Raw genomic sequence first — 24,627 nt, forward strand, 5'->3', positions numbered from 1 at the left:
TCAACTGGGCCCTTTTCTCTCCTCCATCTTGTTCTCCACATGTGGTGACCCACAGGGCTCTATTCTCTCACCTTGGCTTTTCAACATCTATCTTGCCCCCCTAGACCATTTCATCTCTGCTTTCTCTCCTAACTTCTAGCGTTACGCGGACGGCACGCATCTGTTCTTCAAGCTTCCCTTCTATGCTTCCTCCTCTTCCTCTCTCATACCTGACCTCAGAACATAGCAGACCAGGATATTAATACTAACTAGCTCAACAATGAGATAGAACTGTGCATATTAGCTTGCGTCACATCTAGACAGGATTGTGAATGCTAGCCACTGCCACATTTAGATAGAATTGTGATTATTAGCTCGCGTCACATCTAGACAGGATTGTGAATATTAGCCACTGCCACATTTAGATAGAATTGTGATTACTAGCTCGTGTCACATCTAGACAGGATTGTGAATGTTAGCCAGTGACACATTTAGATAGAATTGTGATTATTCAATCGCGTCACATCTAGACAGGATTGTGAATGTTAGCCACTGCCACATGCAGACAGGATTGTGATTGTTAGCCAGTGACATATTTAGATGGAATTGTGATTATTAGCTCACGTCATATCTAGACAGGATTGTGAATGTTAGAAAGTGCCACATTTAGATAGAATGGTGAATATTGGCCTGCATCACATCTAGACTGGATTGTGAATATTGCCAGCGACACATTTAGATAGAATTGTCAATGCTAGCTTGTGTCGCATCTAGACAGGATTGTGAATGTGGGCCAGTGCCACATTTCGATATAATTGTGAACATTGGCTTGCGTCACATCTAGACAGGATTGTGAATATGAGCCAGTGCCGGATCTAGATAGAAATGTGGAGATATTCACGGGCCAAATCTGGAAAGAACTTGGGAATTAGCACATATCACATCTAGATAACGAGGCCAATTACCAACCCACTAACAATCTCACCCCTCTGCATACACTTCTCAATTCACTACAGCGCAACAACAAAACATATCACACAACGGCTTTGCACAACAGCACACAACGGCTACCGACCGAAAAGCATGCCTAAGCTCAGCGAACGGTGCTAACCAAACTGAAGCTGCCAACAGCACATCACTGCTCTCTTGCACTTTTCCCACTCGGTCCCACTAACTCACCCCCACCCCCTTGCCTTTTTTAGATCCACCAGAGTGCCAGGGGACCATTCCGGTGGTGAAAGTGCGCGGTACAAATATCCTATAACATAACTGACTGTCTGACTGCTATTCAAGCATAGTGCATTGTTAACGATCTCTGCCTTAATGCCAGTAAGACTGAGATCCTTCTCATTGGGACTCCAGCTCCCGCCTTTCCCCCTACACCCTGGCCGCCCTCCATGGGCCCCCTACCCTTACCCTCTTGTGAGGCAGAAAATCTTGGTGTCATCTTTGACTCCTCTCTCTCCTTCTCTCCTCACATCACGGACCTTCCCAGGAAGGCTCACTTTTAGCTACACCTCCTCAGAGGCATTCTTCCTTTCCTCACCTACCCCCAGAAGCTCAATGTCTTCAGAGCTCTGGTCCTCTCCAGGCTGGACTAATGTAACAGTCTCTTCCTCAACCTACCCAGCTCATCCCTTCGCCCCTTCATCTAATCCTGATTAGGACTGCAAGACTTATGCTTGGCCTCAAGCCCAGGGACTGTATCTCTCCAGCCCTAGAATCTCTCTACTGGCTCACGTTTGCTGCGAGCATCATCCACAAGGCTTTCTGGGGCCTTGCACCCCGCTACATCCAACTTTCTCTCCGTAAATACCTCCCTACTAGAGCCCTGCGGTCTTCTAGCTCCAACTCTGTGCATATCAGATGCTTCTCCAAGCAGAGAGTGGGGGTAGATATCTCTCTTGCGCAGGTACCTCCATCTGAAATGGCCTCCCTGCCCCTCTCAGACTTGAGCCAAATCTCCCTAAATTCCAGATGCTTCTCAAGACCCTCCTTTTCTCTTTCTCCTTTCCTCTCCCCCTCCCCAGCTAATTTCTCCCCCCATTGCCTCTTGACTGACTGCCAGGGTCCATCAGATTCTTATGGGCACTTGGCCCTCCCCTACCAGTCTACCCCTGCACCTGGCCTCTTTTGACCCCCCTGCCACCCACCCGCCAACCTGCACTTGCCTTTCTGGGCTCCCCCGGCACTAGCTTGCCTGGGCCTGCTACCCCTTAGCCCTTCCACCCCATTCCTCACACTTAGTACATGGATATTTCTGCCTCTGCACTCTCTTCTCCCTGGGCTCTGTCTACCTGGCCTTCCCTGGCACTCGCCTAACACTCTGGCACCCCCCCCCACCCCTGCACTTCTATTACTGCACTTGCACGATCCGATTATCACAAGTCCTAGTAGGACCTTTCCGTTTTGTCATTCCCTGTTGTCCCCCTCCCCCTGTTTCTTGTGGCAGCTGGAACCACCTTGTGTATGGGGGCATTGTAAAAGCCCAATGAATAAATAAATTAAATAAGGTCTGGGAAGAAGAGATTCGGGGTGCCAGCCAGGTGAGCGACACTTCAGGAGGATGAGAGGGGTGGGAACAAGGAGATGGACAACTGTGCGCTCAAAGAAGGAGGGCGCAAAAGTAAAAGTGGGGCAGATAGCGTGGTCTTGCTTATCATGAGACCCACATGCCTAAAGGGGCAACCCCCTTGTACATTGGAAGTTGGGGAAATAAAGGCTAGAAAAACAACGAGAACCTTCCACCGGAAACTTAGTACTCAGCGTGAGTCATGCTTTCTGATTAAGGCGCTCGTGTTTAGAGTCAACCCCTGACCACCTGTATAATATAAATTAAAATAAATAAACACATGAAATATGAATTGCAACAAATAGTAAATAATTGACCACTATTTATTTTTTGAACAGTCAAGTTTAATATTACAGTTTAAATATATGTATAAAACAATTAATTAAAATTTCAACTTGTAAATCATGAAGGAAATTGATGAGAGCAAAAAAGAGGAACACCCGCTAGGGCAAAGTAGACCCGAAATTAGTAGTGAGCCCTAAAAAAGGTGCCAAGTATTAACAAATGAAGAGTCAGAAGTGGAGAAAGTAAAGAAAACGAGGGTGGAAACCGAAAACTGGTAAATTGCCACTCAAGTTGTCAAAAAAAATCAATTCACTGGTCGTGTCCCTGACAATGGTTTCATCTGCAGTGCATTCGTTCCAAGAAATACGTTGATTCACAAGACACACATTGTAAGGTTGCAAATGTAATGTGATATGCAGCACATTCGTTCATGTTGTTCCTATTTTACAAAATATAAGAAACACACACTCCGTCAATTGAGTGCTTTTCGGAAGCAAGGAAATCCTACTGAACAACTAAAGGTGTCTAGAGGTTCTAAAGGTGTCTAGAGGTTCTAAAAGTGTCTAGATGTTCTAGAGGTGTCTAGTGGTTCTAAAGGTTAAGAAATCCTTCTAAACATTTGGTGCCGAGTCTCAACATCAACTACATGCTGGGTCTATTAATTACCAACATTAAATGGATGATGGATCTGTTACCCGCCTCTGCTTTCTTTCAGAGTCGAGGAGAAGGGGAGGGGAAGTAGCAAAGCCAGTGTGCAGTGCAGTAAGAGTTGCAGTGTCATGGGGGGGGGGGCGGGTTGAAGGGCGGTTTTCACTGTTGGTCATTGCAAAGCGCTTAGGATGTTGGGGGGGTGAGGTTGTCAGTGATACATTGGGCGTTCCAGTGGCACGGGGTGAGGTCAGAATGGGGTCGGGGGGGTGGAGGAGTGTCTGAAGGATGATCAGGTTAGGGTAGGTAGCACATGGAAGGGATGAGCAGCCAGGGTGCTGTTTAGAGAGGGCAAAGAGGACAGGAGTGAGGAGAGCTGGTGCAGAGAGTTGGGGGAGAGGAGAGACAGTGCAGTTGGGTACGCAGAGACCTTGAGCAATAGGTATTGAGAGGACCGTGTGGAGGAGGTTAGGTTGTTGCATGGTGTGAAGACCGTCCCATAAGCGGCAACACTGAAGCATTGTTGAAGACGCAGCCGGCGGACCTTTACCATAAAAGCAATCCCCACTCTTCAGAATTCTGGGGTATCACTGCTTCAGCCGTGAGCCGTGAGAACAGGCTCAAGGATAGACATGGAATCACTTCTCTCATGTTATATGTTAAGTGGTGCTGTAGTGGTTCTACTGTACTGATGCTTGTCCGGATAGTAGTGCATCCCCTATCCATCCCCCGGTTTGAGCCTGTTCGTGGTCTTTTGAGGAAAGGAAAATGGGAAAAGAGTGAGACGATAAGAGAGGTGAGAGTAGATAACGGACAAACAGACAGAAATGTACAAGGGGTTGAAGGGGAGGGTGTATGCTGGTGGTCATAATGCTGCCTGTATAACCATAGGTGTTGGATCAAACATCTTTCCATCAGAAATAAAGGGAGTAAAAGGAGTGATCATAATCGCTGAAACGTCATTGATATAAAATTCAGTAAGACCCGAAGCGCATCAGGGCAAGATTTATGGTCCTCCAAGTCATTGGCGTTTTACAGCAAAGTGCAGATTTGTTGCTGTTCGCTCTCTAAAGCTCAGAGTGCAAAAAAGCAAGACAAGAGTCAAAACAGGTTAGCGCATCGTTATTATCTGTGTTTATTTTCATACATAAAAGAGGAAGAACATCGCCTTACCAAAACCTACAAAATGTTCCTTCACAGTAGGCAATCTTTAAAGTTGGAGAGGTGGAACCAAGTACCGCCACCAAATGCTCCTCCCCCATGCTACCTATGTTGGGAACCAGAGTGTGAGACATGCGCAGTACCAGTGAAGATACAAATACCAAGGAGAATCCTGGAAGCAAGGTTCCCATTGAGAAAACCACACCTGCATTCAAGGCAATATGATGGCCACTTGAATGAAATCCCAGAGGGAGTATGAAAACTGAGCAAAAGGGAAGACTTGTGACGTGATGAAGAGCTGAGCTGACATACCCAGGAGAGAGGCAAGAAGCTGAAGGATATAGAGATTCTATAGGTCTAAAGGAGGAGGTGCCAAAGATGAGCAACATTTCGGGCTCGAAATGAAGATGCTTATGCTACAGAATAAATAAAGAAGATATCAAGTCATTTTACAATTGTGCAGAAGCAGCAACGCAAGTAGACAAAGTATTCTTGAAGGCTAGCTACGTAGTGAATAGATAGCGGAAATGCGCCAACGTATATGTATAGGAACATATGGACTATGGATGATTCCACAGAGCGCACTTTAGAAGGGCTGGATTCCGTGAGCAGAACGACTTTTTCAGTGTGTCGCAGTTAGAAATTGAAAGCTGAACCATGGAGGTGAATCAAAGAAGGGTTTGGCAGGATCAACACCAAGAAGTCAAGGCCACCTTGGGCCTGGATGTGCGTACAAACAATTACAGTATGTGTGAAAGGAACAAACTCCCGTATTAGATGAGGGGTGAGAACATGGAAGACGTCAGAGGTACAGTAAAACTCGAAAACATGGTCTGCAGTCTCATGGTCAGATGGAAATAGACAGCGGGACGAATTGTATCTAAACCGAGAAGACAGAGTATGCTGTACTCCCTCGTATTCTCTAGCACAGACAACATTTCCAAGGCCCAGTTCAAAGCCTTAATTGACAGGCAGACCGCAAGTGTAATGATAGATGACAGGGCTGATTGGTGGGATGCTATGGCTATGACCAACCCACCAGCACCTGAAAGCCAGCCTGCCTGCTGCTTGTTCATGTGTAATAGTCCAAGGGGTAAAAGGGTGTCAACCAATGATAGAGGGCTTCCTAATAAAGAGCCCTATAGTTTGTATGACCAATGGGACGTTGTGTATTTGATGACATTCGTAGAAACCTGTACTAGAGGAGGGCTTAGTTGTCCCACCTGATGTTAGATACCCAATCACCTTCCCTGACAAGTATGGAACGTATACCTAGATGTTCCCTGTAAGACTATCACCATCTCCAGTAGGTTTTTGTAGTTTGCAACGCAGGTTGACGTCAATGATGACGAGTTTTTAGTACATAACCTGCTTTTTTCATATAATGCATCGAGTGAAAAGATCGAGCGGGCACGTTGATGTTCGTTGTAACTTCCTGTTTTAGATAATTGATATTAAAACAGATACGTTTTTGCCAACTTCCTGATTCAGTTTGATTATTGATGGTTGAGCATATTCTGCATCCCCATCTGTCTCTAAGTATTGCTGCCTCGTCTTAAAGGGCTGGGTCGAGTACCCCAGTTCAAAGTGTACCATAACAACTCAATGACAATGCATGAATGTGGCACTAAGAGACGCGGATGACTTCCTTACGAAACAATGATCATTCTACAAATTATAAATGGCATTTATAGTCATGGTTGTGAGACTGTACAATTCAGGGTTGAAAAGGAAAATTGTATTGAGTTATGTTAAACTTCAGTGCAATGCAATCTTGATTCATAAAACCTCCCAAAATGTAAACAGTCAATTATAGTTAAATATGTATTACACAAGAGAAAAGTACTAGAATCTCACAACATATATTTACAACAGAAAGGGCCATTTGGTATTGCATTTGAAGACAGGTGTTACAATTGGATGGTGTTAGTAAAGGTAGGCTGTTCTTAAATCTCGCAAGAAGCACCTTCTTATCTTTGGCAAATTGTACATTCAGATGTCTACAATTCATGGGGAGGAAAAGGAAGCAATCAGCACTTGGAGGTAGAATAATTCATTGCAGCACTGCCTTGTGATCCTGGGCGAACATCATAGACTATTAGTTCTTGCATTCCTTGAGGAAGGAAGGAAAAGGAACAGTACTGGGACAGTACTGGGAAACAGACATGCCCTTTAAAGTGAAACCCTGTAATCTTTAGCAAGGAGTATATTGTGAGCTGTTGTGTTTCATCAAGAGGAAGGAAACATAATTGGCACTTTGAGATGAAAGGATTCATAACAGTACAGCCTTGTGTTCGTGGTCGAGCAGTATTTTGTGAGGTCTTTTCTTCCAGGAGGAGGAAAGAAAAGGAATCATCAGATGAAGCTGAAGGGTTTCAATGCATCCATCCTTGTGATCTTTGGCGAGCAGTATATTCTGAGGTCTTGTGTTCCAGCCATGGGGAAGAACGCAATCAGCACAGTGGACAGTAATGAGGCTGGTGCAGTGGAGCCTTGTGATATTGGCAAAAAGACCTACATCTTTTGTATTGCAGACATGGGGTGGAATGAACGTTATGGCGAATGTATTGCTGCAGGGCAGCTTCAAGATCCTGGGCTAACAGTGTTTTCTGAGCTATTATCCTCCATATTAAACAGGGCACTCAACACCATGTAGGAGCCTTCATTTTTTTCATAGGGGATCCTCCTCAGCCTCACCCAACATTCCCAACACCCTGTCCTACAAATGGAGCCTAGCTTCTCCTACCATCTCCGTGGGCCCTGAGGATCTATTGTAGAGGTCTGCAAACGTTGGCACTCCAAATGTTCTAGACTACAACTCCCATGATTGTTAGCCATTGGCCATGCTTGCTTGGGCTGGTGGACGTTGTAGTCCAAAACACCTGTAGAGCCAAAGGTTGCAGACTTGTGATCTATTACCTGGGGTAGGATTAATTCTCAGAGACTTGCATACAGGGGGAGACTGATTGCTGTCATATACTCTGCACCTGCACTCTCTTCAGTCTGCAATTTAAAAAGGTCACAATGCCCTTCGTCAAGGGGTCTGCAACCTTTGGTTCTTCTGATTTTTTTTTACTACAACTCCCATCGGCCCAAACCAGCATTGACAACGGGGAGGGATCATGGGAGTTGTAGTCCAAAACAGCTGGAGAGCTGCAGGTTGTAGACCCCTGCCCTAGCCATACCTGAAACCTATAGGCTTTTCTGAAAACTGACAAGAGCAGGTTTTGAACATGCAGGCAGCTGGTTGTTCGCTATAAATTCTAGGATTCATGGTCACGCCAAAAGCATTTATTTATGTTAACCATATGTCTCACATTTTTCTGTAACCTACATTGGGTCGTGTTTTCTTTATGCTTCCAGGAAACATTAAACGTTTTTCTCAGAAAATATTATATTTCGATAAAATATGATAAAATATTAAAGTTTAAAAAAAATCACTTTAATAAGTACACCTGGAATTACTCTTTTTCTAGATGTTATAAATAACTTCCAGGGCAATGGGCACCATGGCAGCTCTGCAATCAGCATGCACCACTTGTGTAAATGTTTCCACAAAGTTTTACTAAACCACTCGAGGAGTTTATGGTCATTGCATCAAATTCCTTGCATCGACATGCATTTGCATCACATTTTTTCCATCTATAAAATTTGCATCGAATGCTTTTTTTCTCATTTTTTTTTCTTTTTTTTTGGGGTGTCCCTGGGGGGTCCCCCCAACCCCTGTTGTTTTTTACCCTTTATAATGCACCTAAACAAACATTAACCCTTTACCCCCCAAAAATATGCATTAGATGGAAATTGTTTAGATGGAAACATTTCGATGGAATGGCATTAGATGTAACGTAGATGCAATGACCAGATACCCACTCAAGGTCGGAAGGTGAGATGTGCATCATATGTCTTAAAGCAGCATGTCATATTACTTGTCAGTGCCACCTTCCTCAGTGATTTCTTGTGCGGGATCTTCCTCAGCCTTTCGTCACGGAGAGTCCCGCTCAGTGGCGATCATGTGACAAGAACAGGCAGAGGAGATTAAGAGGGACAATGCAAAATGCCAATGTTTCGGTCTTTATAGACTGCACCCCCGTAGGTTTGGCATTGTGGAGTTATGGACCTTTTCACACCACACACACCCTCAAGGGCTCGCAGTCTGGCTCACTTGTCACAAGGCCAGGCCCAAAGAAGGGGTGCAGCTTCCCTGCACTTTGGAAGTCATCCTTGAAGGTAAACATATGGGTCATATTTTCAGCATCATGAAAGCCAATATTGGCATTCCTGAAGTCAAGGTACACGCCAACCCTCGTAGGGCTTTTCTTCAACCTGAAAGTAAAAGACTTGGAGGTCAGGGCCTGGTAACGCTCCCCTGGGAGCTTACAAAGGACCCAATACCCATTCTCTGGTGAGAGATCTTTGGTAAATGTACAGCCAGTGGAGCTCCCGACTACTGATCGTCCAATACATGGATTGCAAACTCCGATCGTCCAGTTTGTTTTGTCTCCCACGTCTACCTCCCAGTAGTGTCTTCCATCAAGGAAGCCCTCCAAAGCCAAGACGTAAAAGCAGGTTTTAAAGAGCTTTGAGTGTGTGTGGACCATCGGGGATCCGAAGCGCTGCCTGACTGCCCTCAAGTTCTTCGATAGAGTTAGACCATGGTGGGCAGTCTGGGGGTCCAGGGTTAGAGGCTCCATGGCTGGCTGAATGACGCGCCTCATCCTCTTCCACACTCGATGCTGCAGGGGCAGGCTTCCCATCACCTTAAGGTGCACGCAACGGAACTCCTCGCGCTTCTGATACACCTTCCCATCGAACTCCGCCAGCAACATGTCAGCAGCACTACTCTCCCCAATGTCCTCCAGGAGGCTAGTGAGCTCCTGAACTTTGCCCTCCATGTATGCCAATGCCTCCACCTTATTCTTGCGGATCCTGGCCATGGTGGTCTGCTCCTCGCGGACCAAGAAACGATGCAGCTCATGGAACTCCTCGCTCACGTCCTGGCTCAGCTGCCCTGCATTCTGCTCGATGAACTTAATTTTTTCCTCATATTTCTCGCAGAGATCCAGCACGGCTCTCTCCCTCTCTATGAGTGGCGCATTGGGAAGGCAACTCTCTTCCGCAGTCTCTTCCTTTGGTTCGTCTGTGGGAGGCATCTCAGCGGCCGCCATGTTGGTGTTTCAAACCTTTTCCCTGTGGTGGAAAGTAGTTGAACAAGCAAATCCTCTTACTCTGGTCCAGGTAGCTGAAGGCCTAGGAGCCTAGCCTAAAACAGAAAAAACAAGTTATAATGATATCTAATTCAGTCTAAAGTAACTCCTTATCAACATTTATTTCAGCTCCCATCATTCTCACCCATTCAAAAGATAACAATGTTCATATTTAGTTATTTACTATGGATTTATAATGCACCATTTGTGGGACTGCCTAAGAGTAAATTGCATTCCCAACAAGAGTGTACCCGCTTGCACAGCAGTGGTGCCATTTGTGTTCCTTTGCAAAGGGCTTCAGTTCATCATGCCGTCCAGGGGCACTCGCCAGTTTGGGACCCCTTGATGTGCGCTTTAACACTGGAGGGTGGAGCCCCCCTGTTCTGGTGGGAGAGTGACCCCTGCAGTCAATCATGAGACATCTGGGTAGATGGGTACAAGTGAGGTTATAGTCAGGGACAGGTGTGGCCAAGAAGACTCTCTTCTTATGTAGCCAGAAGCGTCCAATGCAGCCAAAGAGTTATCATTTATGGCATAGATTATATCATGTGGCAGACTTGATGACAAACTCAGGTGACGGACAAAGATTTCAAGGTTAAGCATAGATTTTTTTTGGGTTCGGCCCAATTGTCAGGTAGGTCACCAAGTCATCACCTATTTAAAGCCAAGACGGTACCAGCCTGCATTGTCTGGGCTTGCAAAATCTTTTGAACTCTATTTCTTGAGTGAAGGTGATGGGCCTCATTATGTGGTCAGTAACCGCCGCTGCATTACCACATCCCCAAACTAGGTAGGTTTAAGTAGGAGGTAAAACTTCCACCCTACTGACAATAATCAGCTGAATTACCTACCATGGCAGAATTACCGCTGGTGTCAGTTCTGCCATAATTCCCATGGAGTTCGATGGACTCCAAGAATGGGGATTTACACCACTCTACCACTGCTTATAATCATGTGGTAAATCCGTGGGACCAAGTGGCTGTAACTATAATTCAGTTTGGCAGAAATTGGACAGATTTACCACATTAAAACAGCCAAACACAAATGTAATTTTGCTTGGAACCCAAGGCTCAGTTTCCCAATATGTAGCACTTTCTTTAAATTAACATTTCATTGATACCAGTGTCTCTCGGCTATAGGATTTAGGGTCCAAATTTTCAACATTCACAATTTATTATCTAAAACATGAAAAATTAATGAAAATCCAGTGACCCTAATACTAGTCAATTGCCTTGGGCTGGTTTTATGTCTTGTAAGGTTTGATGAAAGTCTCTTAACATGTTGACGGGTTTGGTTTGTTATTGGCCAGCATGTCAGTAAGAGGCACTGCTCGAGTGGAAAATTGGTCAATAAAATGCCTGCAATAGCCAATGGCAGTCAGAGAGGAGTGCATGTCTTTCTTCTCTATTAGACTCACAATCTGGAAGGACTGGATTTTGGTAACCTGGGCCTTTATGACACCATTTGTGACATAACGCCCCAGCTATTTAACAGCAGTGTGGCCGGTTCCACCGTACGGCCCTTGTCTCTCAAACCTGAGCGTACTAATCCCGTATGATCGAGATGATCAGTGAAACAGGCCATCATCTAAATAAGCAGTATTGTGCTTTTGGTGCAGGTACAAGAGTTGATCTGTAAGCCTCTGGAAGGTTGCTGAGGTCCCATGTGGAACAAAACGAAAAACTGTGAATTGAAACTTAGCTTGATGATTAGCAGAGCCAGTCTTTCCTTAGTCTATTTGGGTAAGGCCACCCCTTTGTGAGATCTGGGTGCTAATGAACTTGGACTGTGCAAGGTGTTTTATTAGCTCATCTATTTGTGAATTAAGATGCACGATTGACTCCCCTGAAGTCTGTACCAAATGCCAAGAACTGTGGGGTTCGATACAACTCATTGAATTGGTCTCCTGATTTCTAACATCTTCAACATCTTCTACACCTCTCGTTGAACAATGGTCCAGCAGGCGTCAGGTAAACATCAGGGTCTTTGCCACAGAGGGCAAATAATTTGGGTAAGTAATCTTGAAATTGTTCCAGAAATCTATCTCAGTCTTTTTCCTGACCTTCCGGAAGGTTCTTGCATATTTGGGGCCAACACTCACTTTAAGGTACCCATAATTCTTCCTAATCTTCTTCGTGATTAGTGATGTGTGTGCTGCATTCCTCTTCTCTATCTTTCCATTCATTTCAGCCACCTAACATGATGCACCTGGTATTTCTTTGCGGATCAGCGTGGTCTACCTGATACTTCAGGCCACCAACGCATTTGATAATTTAGCATGGCCCAAGAGACTGGGCAAGCGTCCTGTTCTCACGATTGAGTATCAGGGCCTCCCAGTATTTGTGTCCTCCCAGTTCTTCTGCCTTTTTGTGATTTCTCAATTTTTTTGACACAATTTTTCGTTTGATGCGGGTGTTCTGCTATGACATCTGGGATCATGTCTAGAATCTCCCATGGGTTTTCGGCCATACCACAACTCAAATGGTGAGAGCCCATTTGCACCCAGGGCGGCCTCATGAGTCTCAGCCAATCCGTTTTCTCAGATACCAGGCTGAATATACGGAATCGTACCAAAATGTCGCTCTCACAATTACAAAAGCCGAAAATGCTGACTTTTTTTGTGGACCCCCCCCTTATGCCACATATATATGTGGGGGGTATAAAATATAATATTAATATAGGGGTGGGCTGATGGGGGTCTCCCCCCGCATATATATGTGGTGTAAAGAGGTTAAACAAAAAGTGAGCATTTTCGGCCGTCGCAATAATCACATAGATCCGAATATACTGATAGAAGCCAAGGTTTGCACATATTTTCATTCCTCTGCCTGTGCTCCTTCCACCCTCCTGCATTGCCTTGCCCCTGCCCTTGCACCCCCCACTCTTTTCCCTTCCTTAACTGCCCACTTCCGGACAGTGACGGTTCTCTAACCCAAATCTTTACTGCCTCGTAGTGCTGTCAAGAACTATAGTCAAACCTCCAATGTATGCTACCAAACAGAGTAACAAAGAAGCATGAAAAGTGCCCGACTACTGCTTCTTATTCTAGACATGCATTTTGAAAGAATACTAGCGATGGATGTGATTGGACATGAGCACCCTCAAAGACCCAGTTTTATAACATCCTTGTGATCCTAATCAAAGCCTTTTGCCCTATGAATTTATACCACGCAAAACATCTTGAAGGTGGTGATCCTGTACTTCACTCAAGTGGGATTTCCTCTGAAAATCTTGAAAGAGCAGGAACACCTTTCATGTCCCTGATGGTGAGAGCGATGAAGATCTCATGCGAATCAAGACACTTTGAGGACCATGATAATCCACCCTCATAATATTTGTTGTGGCGAGAGACTCTTAAATAACCATTGATGAATATAGTAGATCACCAGGAAAGACATTTGGATATCCTGCTGCATGGGTCTGTTACCTGCGGTTCTCCAGATGTTTTGGACTATGACTCCCAAAATCCCTCACCATTGACTATGATGGCTGTTGCTCATGGGAGTTGTAGTCCAAAACACTTGGAAAGTCAAAGATTGCCGAGCCATGTCCTACTGCTCTGGGCCTTAATTGTGGTTAGTAAGATCCTATAAACAGCTCCTTAAGAAATAATAAGTGCTACAGAGGGCAGTAACAGGTGTTGTGTTATGGGAATTTGTAGAACTCTCAAACACCGAAGGCAACTTGGTGCTAAATGAAAGGAACAGCAAGAGGGGGCACTCGGAACAGATGGGTCTTGAGTGCATGTCTGAACTGAAGATGATTATCCATAGCACGAAGGGAGAGGGGCAGAGTATTCCAGAGCTGCGTCACCAGCACAGAGAAAGAGCGCCCACCTCCACGCATGTATCTGAAGCATGGCACTAACATAAGCCTGGTCTCAGCCGAACGAGGAGGCAGAAGAGGAGCATGCCAGCAGAATTTAATTTGAAGTATTCGGCACATGTGCAATGCAAAGCACGGTGTACACGGCACACGGCCTTAAAATGAACCCGTTTAGCCACAGGGAGCCAGTGCAACTGGCGCAAAACCGGGTAGCCGTGCGCCATTCTAGGGGATGCAAAGACGAGTCTAGATGCAGCATTCTGGAGGACCTGGAGACGATGAATCAGAATACAAGGGTTGACCAAGAAAGAGTGAGTTACAATAATCAAGAGAAGAGAGAGCAAGAGAAGCAACCACAGGGGCGTGAAACTGGTGAAATGAAAAGCAGTACTTTGCGTACAATTTTCAGCTGTATGTGACAAATAGCTTTCATTTGAGGTTCCATGGAACGGGAATCCCTTACCACTGGAACGCAGGAGGGTAGGGGCCAAGTGAAGGGGGCCAGAACAGAGGAGTCCAGAGAGAGGTCTCTAAGGGGGAAGCCGTCACGAGTACCTCTGTTTTGTCACTGTTTAGTTTCAACCAATTGAGGCTCATCCATCCCCCAACTGATTGAAGGCAAGATCTAAGCCCAGGTGCAGTTTCAGCAGAAGAAGGGTCGAGACGAAAGATGATTAAAGTATCATCTGCATAAGAGTTGCAGACAAACCCAAATGAAGAAATAATCTTAGTGGGGGGGTTGAATTTACACATCAAATAACGCTTGGGAAATAGCCGAGCCCTGCGGGATCCCACAGGAAAGGGCGACGGGAGAAGAGTGAAAGGGAGGAAGAGAGAGAGATTGAGAGCGGTCTTGAAGAAAAGACTACAACCAGGAAAGAACAGCTCCAGATATACCAGTCCTGGTGAGGTAGTCAAGAAGGACCGCATGGTCAACCATGTTGAAGGTGTCAGAGAGGTCCAGCAGATTAAGAACTCCCACGCCACCCTGATCCTATATAGACATAAGATCATCGAGCACGGAGACCAACGCGCTCTCAGTCCCTCACCCCAGACGGAAGCTGGACTGGGTGGGATCAAAGAAAGAGGAACGCTCAATAAAGGAGCTAAGGAGTGGACACACTGAGGATTCTTAAAAGTTTTATAAGGAAGGAGAGAAGAGTTATAGGGCAAAAATTGTCGGGGACAGAGGAATCCAGAGAAGGCGTTTTAAGAAGGGGCACCACAAGTGCATGCTTAAGAGAAGATGGAATAAAGCCAGTGTTGAAAGAAACATTGACCGCGTGAGTGAGCACAGAAATAATAGGAGAGATTTCTTTAATCAAAATCAAAGGTAACGGATCAGAAGGGGAAGCAGATTGGAGTTCAGCGAGCGCCCTGGCAACCTCACCCTGAGAAACCAGGGGAAAGGAAGACCATGAATGAGCAGGACAAGGCATAAGAGGAGCAGGGGGAGAGGACAGTGGATCCCCCTAACTAAATCAATCTGGTCACAGAACCTATTGATTTTCTCAATGAAGAAAGTAGAAAGGGAGTCACACAAGGACTGAGAAGGGATAAGTGATCAAGTAGTGACAGAAGTCAGAGCGTCAACAACTCTAAAGAGTTCCCTAAGTTTATTTGGGATGCTTCCACCCAATTAGAAAAGTAGAGACGATTGGCTTGAGACATTGCTGAATGATGAATTAGAGACGAGCGTTGAGAAGCAATTTTCTGCCTCAGGACAGTAGCGCGGGCCCCGTTTCCGTGTGCAGGCCCCATTTCTGTTCGGCCTGCCTACGTGACAGCCGAAGTAGCCTCAGAGATTCACTGAACCCAGATTCCGAGACACGAGCCCTGGGAGTACAGAGTTTAAGAGGCGCAAGATGGTGTAAACGGCACGGGTACCAAGTTAACAACAGAGTGCAATGAGGACATTTAAATAGGGTCATCAGCCAGTTACCACCTGGTACAGCCTTATGAAGTGGATATTTTTTCCTATTAGAAACCCATATGTTTCATTGTTATCAGTTTCTGTCAGGTCACTATGGGACTTACGGCTCAGTTTCCCAGCATGCATCCTTTTAATCTCTCATTACACTATAGGATTTATGACTCATTTGAGTTGCCAACCTGTAGGGTTACTTGATACAAATACATTCAGAGGTCTATTACTTGACAATGTGCTTTTGAGGGTCTGGCCTCCCATACCATAACTTTCAGCTTCACTCCATGGTCACTGCGCTTGTTCCTCTATTCCTAGGTGTTGCTCATTCTCACTTGATTTCATTACGCCTCCACACTATTCTGCGCCTTTTTCATGGCCTATGTTTGGCTACCTAACTTTCTGGGCCCGCAAACCTCTTGCTGGCTCCCTGGGGTTCCACTTTCTGTTTTGTGGGGCAGGAGAGATTTGTGCTGTAGCCCCCCCCCCCTGTCACTGCAACCCTTTATCTCGTGTGCTGCCCTTAGTAGCTCATATGACTAACAGAGTAAGGGTGCTTTTTGGCACCCCACTGTGGCCCCAGGAGGAGTCTGTAATCACCCTACAAGCGATTTATGTTGTAGGGCTGTGGCAGCTGTGATTTAGTTTTGGCTTCACCAGGGTTGTTGTCGTCATTTTTACTGAATTAGTAGCCCAATGTACCAATGTTGTAGCTCCTGGCTAAGCCCAGCTCTCAGCCATTGTATTTTGGGCTGTGCCTTTGTTTGTGTGGACCACGAGGCAGGCTTAAATTGGCCATTGTGCTGATGTCGGTTTACCCTGAGCCTACCCCTGCAACCCTGGTTGTGGTTTAAACTGGTAGATTGCTGTAAAGTTGCCAGACCTTCTGAGCTATATCCTGGGTGGGTGGGTGGGCCGTTGTGTTTATCGGTTCTTAGGACCAGATGTATTTGCTGGCCACCAAAACCTTTATGTGCTACTATATTGTGTGATAGGATGGATGGCTTAGGCTAGCTCCTGGGTGAATGTGTTATCAGTAGGAGACCCTGTGCATTCTTCAGATTCTTACCTGAATTGCTGGAGGTCTGCTACTGCAGAGGATCTGGTTTGGCCATGCTGACTGGCCCCCTGCACCTTTGCCCTTGCTCACAGTTTCTTCTTGGCTCTGCTGGACTTCCATTCTGGCCTCTTGCTTGTCCTCCCCAGTCTTTCATGCTGGCCAACCTGTCTGTTCCACCTTGGGACAGTTTCCTGACCTTTGCTCTGTTGCATCCCTGCTAAAGTCTCTTGAGGCGGAGCATCTTCCTGACCTGAGAGTTAGGTGGCTTGCTGTCACCCTGCAGCTCTGTTGTGGGACAACCTATGTCATCTCCACCCATTGCCCCCATCATGGAACCGTTTCTTGCTGGCTGGCTGCTCCTTCCTGACACCAGAGCTGTCCTGGATCCTTGTTCAGGGTCCTTTGTCTTGCTGTCACCAGTTCTTCGGATGCGATGCTTCTTCCTTGCAGGTCTTCGATGTAATTGTCCTGTTTTCACCATTTTGGGTCATCTGGGTGTTTGCTGGGTCGTGGGGTCCAGTTCCTTCAAGTCAGAGGTCTCAACCACAACTATCGCAACCAATACTTTGCTGTCTAAACTCCCCATTCTCCCACTCCTCCCAGGCTGAGTCTTTCTCATCCAGCGATGCGAGTGCTTGTTCCCGGACCCTAGGGTCCCTGTAAACACTTCCCATGGTTCAGGGAGTAGTGGGATCTTGAGCCTCCCACTGCATTTTCCATTCCCTGGGATGGGCTGGTGCTGTGGCTGCAACCAGTTCTTCCTAGCCTGCTGGCTCTCAAACCTTGGACTGGAACTCTTCTTTGGGGTCTCCTCTGGTGTACCGCCTGGATAGTTGCCCCAACTGCTGCACCTGTGGCGTAAAATAACAACTTTCCCCATAACCCTAGTAGGCCTTTTGGATTTGTCTTCCTTACTTGGACAGTGACAATTTCCCAAGCTCCCTTTTCTGTCATCAGGTTCTGTGAGCAATTTTAGGAGGTTCCAATGTCATCTATTTAGGCAATGTAACTCGAGGAGGGGGGGCATTACCGGTAGGGTAATGCTCTCGGGGACATAGAAGCCCGAGCAAAGCAAGTACTTTAACCAACTCCCGGGGGCATTACCCTATCGGTAATGACCCCCCTCCGAGAGTTATATTGCCATTAGTACCCGGGCACATCGTACAGGGGTACTAAGAACAATTTTACTCAACTGTTTATCGATTTGAGGAAAAAAAGCAAAGGAAAATGGCTGCCAGGGATCGGCGAGAAGGGACTACACGTAGCCCCTTCTCCCTTTCCATGGTGGCCATTAAAATGAATGAAAAAAAGTAAACAAACAAAATGGCCGCCATAGAAGGGGCAAAGGGACTACACTTAGTCCCTTCTCCTTTTCCATGGCGGCCGCTCGCAGGAAAGAACCCTGGGATGCTGCAGCGTCAGAGCTTTGTCGGGCAGGTAAGGCCCGGGCGAGGGCAAATGAGCATGCTATTAACAAGCTCATTGACCCTCGCTGGGTACTAATTTAGAATAATAAATCACTGCAACTCACTCTTCTCCATAGGATAAATTTTATAGTTGGTATTTGTTTTGCTACTTTATTAAAACTACTTCCTCTGAGGTGTGTTAGTGTCTTGGCACCTGTATTGGCACAGCACTGTTCTGCCTAGTTGTCCCAATCATTTTCATTGACTATTATGGTCTGCCATATGAATGAACCCTTTCCTCGTCCATGTATTACCACGTTCTTAGTACACTGTCAAAGCCAAAAGCACTGGTTTTCCAAATGAGCAATATCCGTTTTGGAGCCATGGACATGGCAAGGCCGCAGTCATGAATGCAGATGATGAGGCAGCTGCAGCCATGTTGGGCGAGGTGGGGCAGAGAGAGAAAGTCGATTGGGTGTCAAGCACACAGAATCCCTCAAGGCTGTTCGTATGCTGAGTCGTACTCTGACCAGGGCTCAGGTACGACCTGTTTCCCAGCTAAATGCCATCATTGAAAGCGGGCTGCAATGCATTAGAACCGTAACAATAGTCACATTGGCAGTACATGCTGGACCAGGCTGTGTTACGTAGGATGGAAAGTTCTACTAAAGGGGGCAATCTGTATCGCGTGAGTAGGCTGAGTGGACATGTACAGTGCTCGGATGGTACAGTAAAGCCATGCCTTCCAAGGCTAGATAGTGAGCCATTAGGAAATGTAACCGTCAAAATGGACAATACTGACTTTTCTGTTTAAGGCCTATTATGTAAAGCACAATAAAATTCCCAAAGGTTCTTGTAAGGTTTTGCGCGGGCCTCAAACCGACTAAAGGACATATCACGAGGGAGCCAGGGTGCTCTGCAACCGTCTTTATTTAACTAGGGCAGTACTCTACAGGAAACCCCTTCACCCCCCTCCCTAACCCCAACGTCACTTCCCTTCCAAGGGAAAGGACCGCAACGGCAGCCCAACCACATAACGATGTCGCTGTCTCCTAGGTTGAGTTTGTCTCGTCTTTCGTCAACGCTGTGATTATTTCTGTCCCAGGTGTCTTTGGGGTGGGTCGTCCTGCACTTGAAGTGTGAGACATTGCGGGTTACCGAGGAGTGATCCTCCCTCTGAGCCGTGACCATAATTCCTTTCTTTTGTGTCACTGTAAAAGATTCCTTCGTGAACGTGGCATCCTCTTTCCGTTGTTTCGGTTGACGCATCCACACCTGGTTTCCTAGTTCCACCGTCGATTCCTGAGCTCGCCTCTTGTGATCTGCTATGGCCTTCATCTTTGCCTTTGCGGCGTCGTCGCAGTCTTTGGCCTCCTGTTCTAGTGGTGTTGCGTCTGCAGGCCCGGGGTCTTCTGGTAGCCGGGTTTTGACTGGTCTCCTTAACATCAGGTCTGCCGGGCATATGGGCTTCCGTATGCCTGCTTGGTGTGTGCACCCGTGTCGGGGCCTCCCAGGTGCTCTGTGGGGCCCCACGCCTGACTGGCTGCTGTGTGAGGTGGGGCCACCCCCTTTCCGCTGGATGCGCCGCAGCGTGAGTGTTTTGGGGCCAGGCCGCTGCTCTCCGTGTGTCCCTGGATCCGAGGAGCATAGACGCGCCAAGCCGCTCGACTGCGGTCCTCGTAATGGCACGGGCGAGTGTCGGACACCCCTCGTCACCAACTGTAAAGTTTTGCGCGGGCCTCAAACTGACTAAAGGACATATCACGCGGGAGCCAGGGTGCTCTGCAACTGTCTTTATTTAACTATGGCAGCAGTCTACCGGAAACCTGTTAGCCCCCCCTCCCTAACCCAACGACACTTCCGTTCCACGGGAAAGGACCACAACGGCAGTCCACCCACATAACGATGTGGGTTGGTGATGCCAGGCGGGAACAACCTGACAGTTCTTGGGACTTGAATACTATGCCAGTTTCCCTGCTCATTTCTGCCCAACTTGTAGCTACCTTTGCTGCCTGTTTCCCTACTGGATTATTTTGTGTTGGGCTGCAGAATGCGTCACCACCTATGCTAGGTTTCTCTGCACTTCAAGGTATTGGAGATAGTAGGGAGCAATGCTTACCCCTTGATTGGCATTTTGATTCTTTTACTAAATGTGTATGTTCTTACCTGGTGTCTGGGAATCCTTTCTCTCCCCGTCCTTAGCATTCCAAGATGTAAAGTATGCTGCCACCAGGTAGTTATCGTGATCCAGACTTTAGGGGTGGGAAGGGTATAACCCAAGACCCTTTACTGTTTTTGCACTGTATAGTGTAACTCTTACGTCTTCTTGCCTAGTAGTTATTTAAACTTCTTTCCTAATATGAAATACTTTAATAAAGTGTGTATATATTTTTCAGTTTATCTTTGTAGTGTCTTCTCTAGTGCGTGGAACTGTGCCCAGCTGCCAGCCCACGCTCTCCTAAGAGTGCACCCTCTCTGCTACCCATTGGGAGAGTTTGGGTCTGACTCGATGGACACTCTGTTCTTCCACTCAGGATAGAACTCTGCACACCCTGCAGAAAAATCTCCTCAACAGCATAGGATATGTTGCTGGATCTTATATATATATGTACTAGCAAAATGTACCCGTACTCCGCACGGGTTCTGTAGACAGACATGATAACACTCTCATCAATTGATGAAAATCAACGATCCTGTCGCTGTTCCGTGTCACTTATCGATTTATGTGCTTTGCACTCTGCAGTATACTGCACTGAGAATGGGCATGTGTAGCTGGCTGACATAACCCGGAGCAGATGTGGAGGGGAGGCGGCCTTCTGGGTGAGGTGCGTTGCAGTGCAAATATTTCAGAAATGGTGAATTCCAGGACCTTCAAATGTGGTTTTCGAGGTCCCTTCGAGTTTTGTTCCTCGCATCGAGACCACATTGATGTTCCGCTGATTTCAGGAAACCGTCTCATGTGTGAAGGGGCTGAAATCTGGGGAAAGGGGTGGTGTATCCAAATGCCATGTAGCCAGTAATGTTCGGAGGGTCCTATTAGGTAACTATGCAAAATGTTATTCAGATTGGAGGAACAGTGTGGAATTATATAAGGAACAAACTAACAGATTTTCTGCTATATATGTATATATACAGGGATCGAAATTAGGATTTAATGAGCAGGAGCTAAAAGCTGCTCCTTGGCATCCAGCAATAACCAGTGACCAGGATCTACCACTGAGGAACCTGGAGCTAGTACATAGCGTTCTTCCAATCAAACTTACACATAAGATGCAAACATTTCACTTTATCCAATGTATGACCCCCTATCCTTTAAATGACGTGTAGATGTGCCCTAAAGCTTATTTAAAGATTGTCACAAACCCACAGAATAAAATCCACATAGGTGTGTTTGTTCGGCATCAGTTGGCCTGTGAAGACAAAAGTAGCTCCTTTTAGCTGTTGGTGTCAAGCTAACCACGCTCTTCTAGGCCACAAGCAGGAGCTAAATAGCTACTAGCTCCCCTCAATTTCGAACAGAGAAGATATGTTCTGTTACATGTGATGGCATACATTTTATAATGTCATCTCTATATTAGGTTGCATAATGCCAGAATGACTGAAATGTGTAAACCTGATATCAGCATAGTACAGTTTTAACATCTGAGTGAGAGTGATATAACATGTCACACTTGCTCTGTCACAATCCTCTGTTTACAGTAGCCCATGCTGTCACAATGCTCAGCTGTGCTTTCCCTTGAAAGGTGCTGCTTTGCTATATAAATTAACTACAAGCCACTTCACACTTTCGTTGTGACTCAGTGCTTAAATATTTCACTGAACTGTTTGATACAGTCTGATATCACACAGGTGAAGGTAGCTGATCCTATCTGATAGGTAAAGTTATATCTTGAAGCTGACCAGCGGCATGCAGTGTTCCCCCAAGCATCCATCCTCTCACCCATCATCTTCAATCTGTGCATGGAGCCACTCGGCTAACTTCCGTCCTTACCAGCCAAGATATCAATATCCGTCAATACGCTGATGACCAACAAGCATATCCGATGAGCGCACCAGCCGCTGACCTGGAGCGTCTTAGGGGCTGCCTTGAACTCGTCCAAGATTAATTAGTACATGAAGTAGACGTGGAAGGCAGGCACGATTATCAAATGGTACGCTTATTCTTCAGTAATACATATTGACCCACCAGCAGCACAGCACCTTTCTGTCCCGCTTCATCTCACATCTCAACTTATCTTCTCCTACTCGTTCTCATTCCAGAACTGCCATGCTCACCTCTGCCATGCCAGACGTAATAGAATAGCTACACTGTCATGCCAGTATGCTACACACCTCCCTCCTATTAATACAACGCAAAATCTTTGAAACTCTCAGGCCTATTTGTCAGCCTAGACCGTTTGTTGCTGTAACTCTTCATGTCATGTTTATTATGATCACTTGTGGTAGATCCACTCGGACCTTCTTGCTCTCTCGCTTCTCTCTCTTTCCCAATTTGCACTTTTCACATCCAACTTTACCACCATATTCATGTTCCAAATTCTGCCGTCTTCCTTCTTTGCTGAATTGTGAAACACTTTCGCAACTTTAGAGGGTGAGGACCACCGCACGGGAGCCTGTCTCAACGGACCCAGCTGTTTGATCCTGACAAAATGACCTGGTTTTTCTCTGTTTCCTCTTACTGATTTCCTCTCATCATACCTCCATTTGTTTCTCATTTACTTCTCTCTCATCCTTTCTCTTACCTGCTGCACCCTCTTCCACATCCATCTCACTCTCCTCATCCATGGAGGACATAGTTTATAATTAAGTTTCCTCCCTCTTCATAAATCAAAATGGGATACTTCTGTCATAGTGTGGGGATAGAACCTGTGTGCCAACATTCTGCTTATTACAACTTCCTCCCAATCTTCACCATTCACCCAAGCCCACCAGTCTTTGATTACTTTATTAAAACAGTCTGCCACCCCATTAGTTTGGGGATGATAAATTGCAGTCAACTTATGTTGTATTCCATTTCTCATAAAATAATCACTCATTTCCTTTTATTTGAATTAGACACAGTTGTCTGTCAAAAACTCCACTGGATATCCTTCCCTCCTGAACACATGCTCTATAATCATGATAACATCTTTCATCATTATAGTCTGTGTCACTTTCACTTCCACCCATTTGGACAGGATGTCTATCAAAACAATACAGTAATTATCAATACCCCTACCCTGAATATGGCCAACGATGTCCATTCCTTCTACCTTCCAAGGCATTTGAGGCACTTGTACGAGTGACACAGGACTCTCTCCCAAGATTTCTTTCACTCAAACAACAAGGTGTACAGTCCCTCACAATCCTCTCCACCTCCAAATCACACGCAGGCCACCAAAATTCCACCCTCACAGCCTGTTTGGGTTTTGTGATGCCCTGGTGACCTTCATGGGCTATTTCGATAATTCCTTCAGACACACTAGTAGGTGAGATGACTCTATCACCGCTCAACACATAGGGCCTCATTACGAGTTGGGCACAAAGGGATACCGGGCACCGGTAAGGACACCGGTGCCGTTAATCCCTTTGCGCCCTATTCCGAGTTCAGGACCCGTTAAGGGACTTTAGAGCTAATAACGGTACTGCAATTTGCGGTACCGTTATTAGCACCTTCCCCCTTCCCATTGAGCCCTATGGGGGATCAAATGGGAATGGGGAATGATTTACCAGTCCCGCAAAGGTCGGAATAGACCGGTAAGTCCCCATTGAACGAGGGCGGACTCAGTACTGGTATTGGAGGCAGTCCAAACTCGGAATGAGGCCCATACTCTCTCTCTCCACATGCAGTTCCTCACTTACGATACATAGCCCCTCCAAATTGGTACCACTAATACTCTTTCTTCAACACCTCACTGCATTCGAGCACTTCTTTAACCTTTCTGAGAATATCTACTTTTTCAATGCTTCTTTCCCATTCTTCACTTGCTAACTTTTGTTCAATGTAAAATGCACACTCTTCCTCCTCCATATACTTCTCTTCATCCTCTCCATCCACAGTCATATGGGACAAACTATCAGCTGGGGTATTTCTTTTGCCAGGTACATATTCCACATCGAATTGATATTCTTGCAGAGCCACCACCCATCTTATTCGCGATGATACTCCATCCAGTCCCTTCTTTTGTAAAGTCTCTCTCAATGGCTTGTGATCCGCATGCACAATAAATTTGGTTCCCCACAGGAAAATTCGAAACTTCTCTACTGCCCATTTGACTGCAAACAATTATTTTTCAGTGACGGCGTAATTCATCTCAGCTCCTCTTAAAAGACGCGAAGCAAAATCGATGCCAAACTCATTGTCCTCTACCACCTGCGTAAATACAGCCCTAAGCTGGTATCCATGGATATTATAGATCCCCTACTCAATTTAAAAACTTTAAGTGATGGTGTGGACTCCAGTGCAGCTTTCATTGAAGCAAATTTCTGGGTACATTCTGATTTCCATTCAAACTGAGTGTGATTTTTTTGAGAAGCATCCTCATGTTTGCAAAATCTTCATCTCTGCTGCATTTTTTATATTG

At 46.0% G+C, this 24,627-nt stretch overlaps 1 protein-coding gene across 1 annotated transcript; it reads right to left on the reverse strand.

Moving 5' to 3' along the window:
- Positions 1–5,768: 5,768 nt before the first annotated feature.
- LOC138520665 (nuclear factor 7, ovary-like) lies at positions 5,769–9,898 on the reverse strand. Its single transcript, XM_069632948.1, has one exon. It carries the CDS (start codon positions 9,808–9,810, stop codon positions 8,767–8,769), a length of 1,044 nt encoding a protein of 347 aa, XP_069489049.1. The 5' UTR covers positions 9,811–9,898; the 3' UTR covers positions 5,769–8,766.
- Positions 9,899–24,627: the final 14,729 nt, after the last annotated feature.

This window comes from Ambystoma mexicanum, chromosome 13, assembly GCF_040938575.1.
Source record: "Ambystoma mexicanum isolate Mex_15411 chromosome 13, UKY_AmexF1_1, whole genome shotgun sequence".
Taxonomy (NCBI): Eukaryota; Metazoa; Chordata; class Amphibia; order Caudata; family Ambystomatidae; genus Ambystoma; species Ambystoma mexicanum.

What these genes read in the sequence shown, in the direction of transcription:
- LOC138520665 (XM_069632948.1), bottom strand. Translation starts at nt 9,810, where the DNA reads ATGGCGGCCGCTGAGATGCCTCCCACAGACGAACCAAAGGAAGAGACT.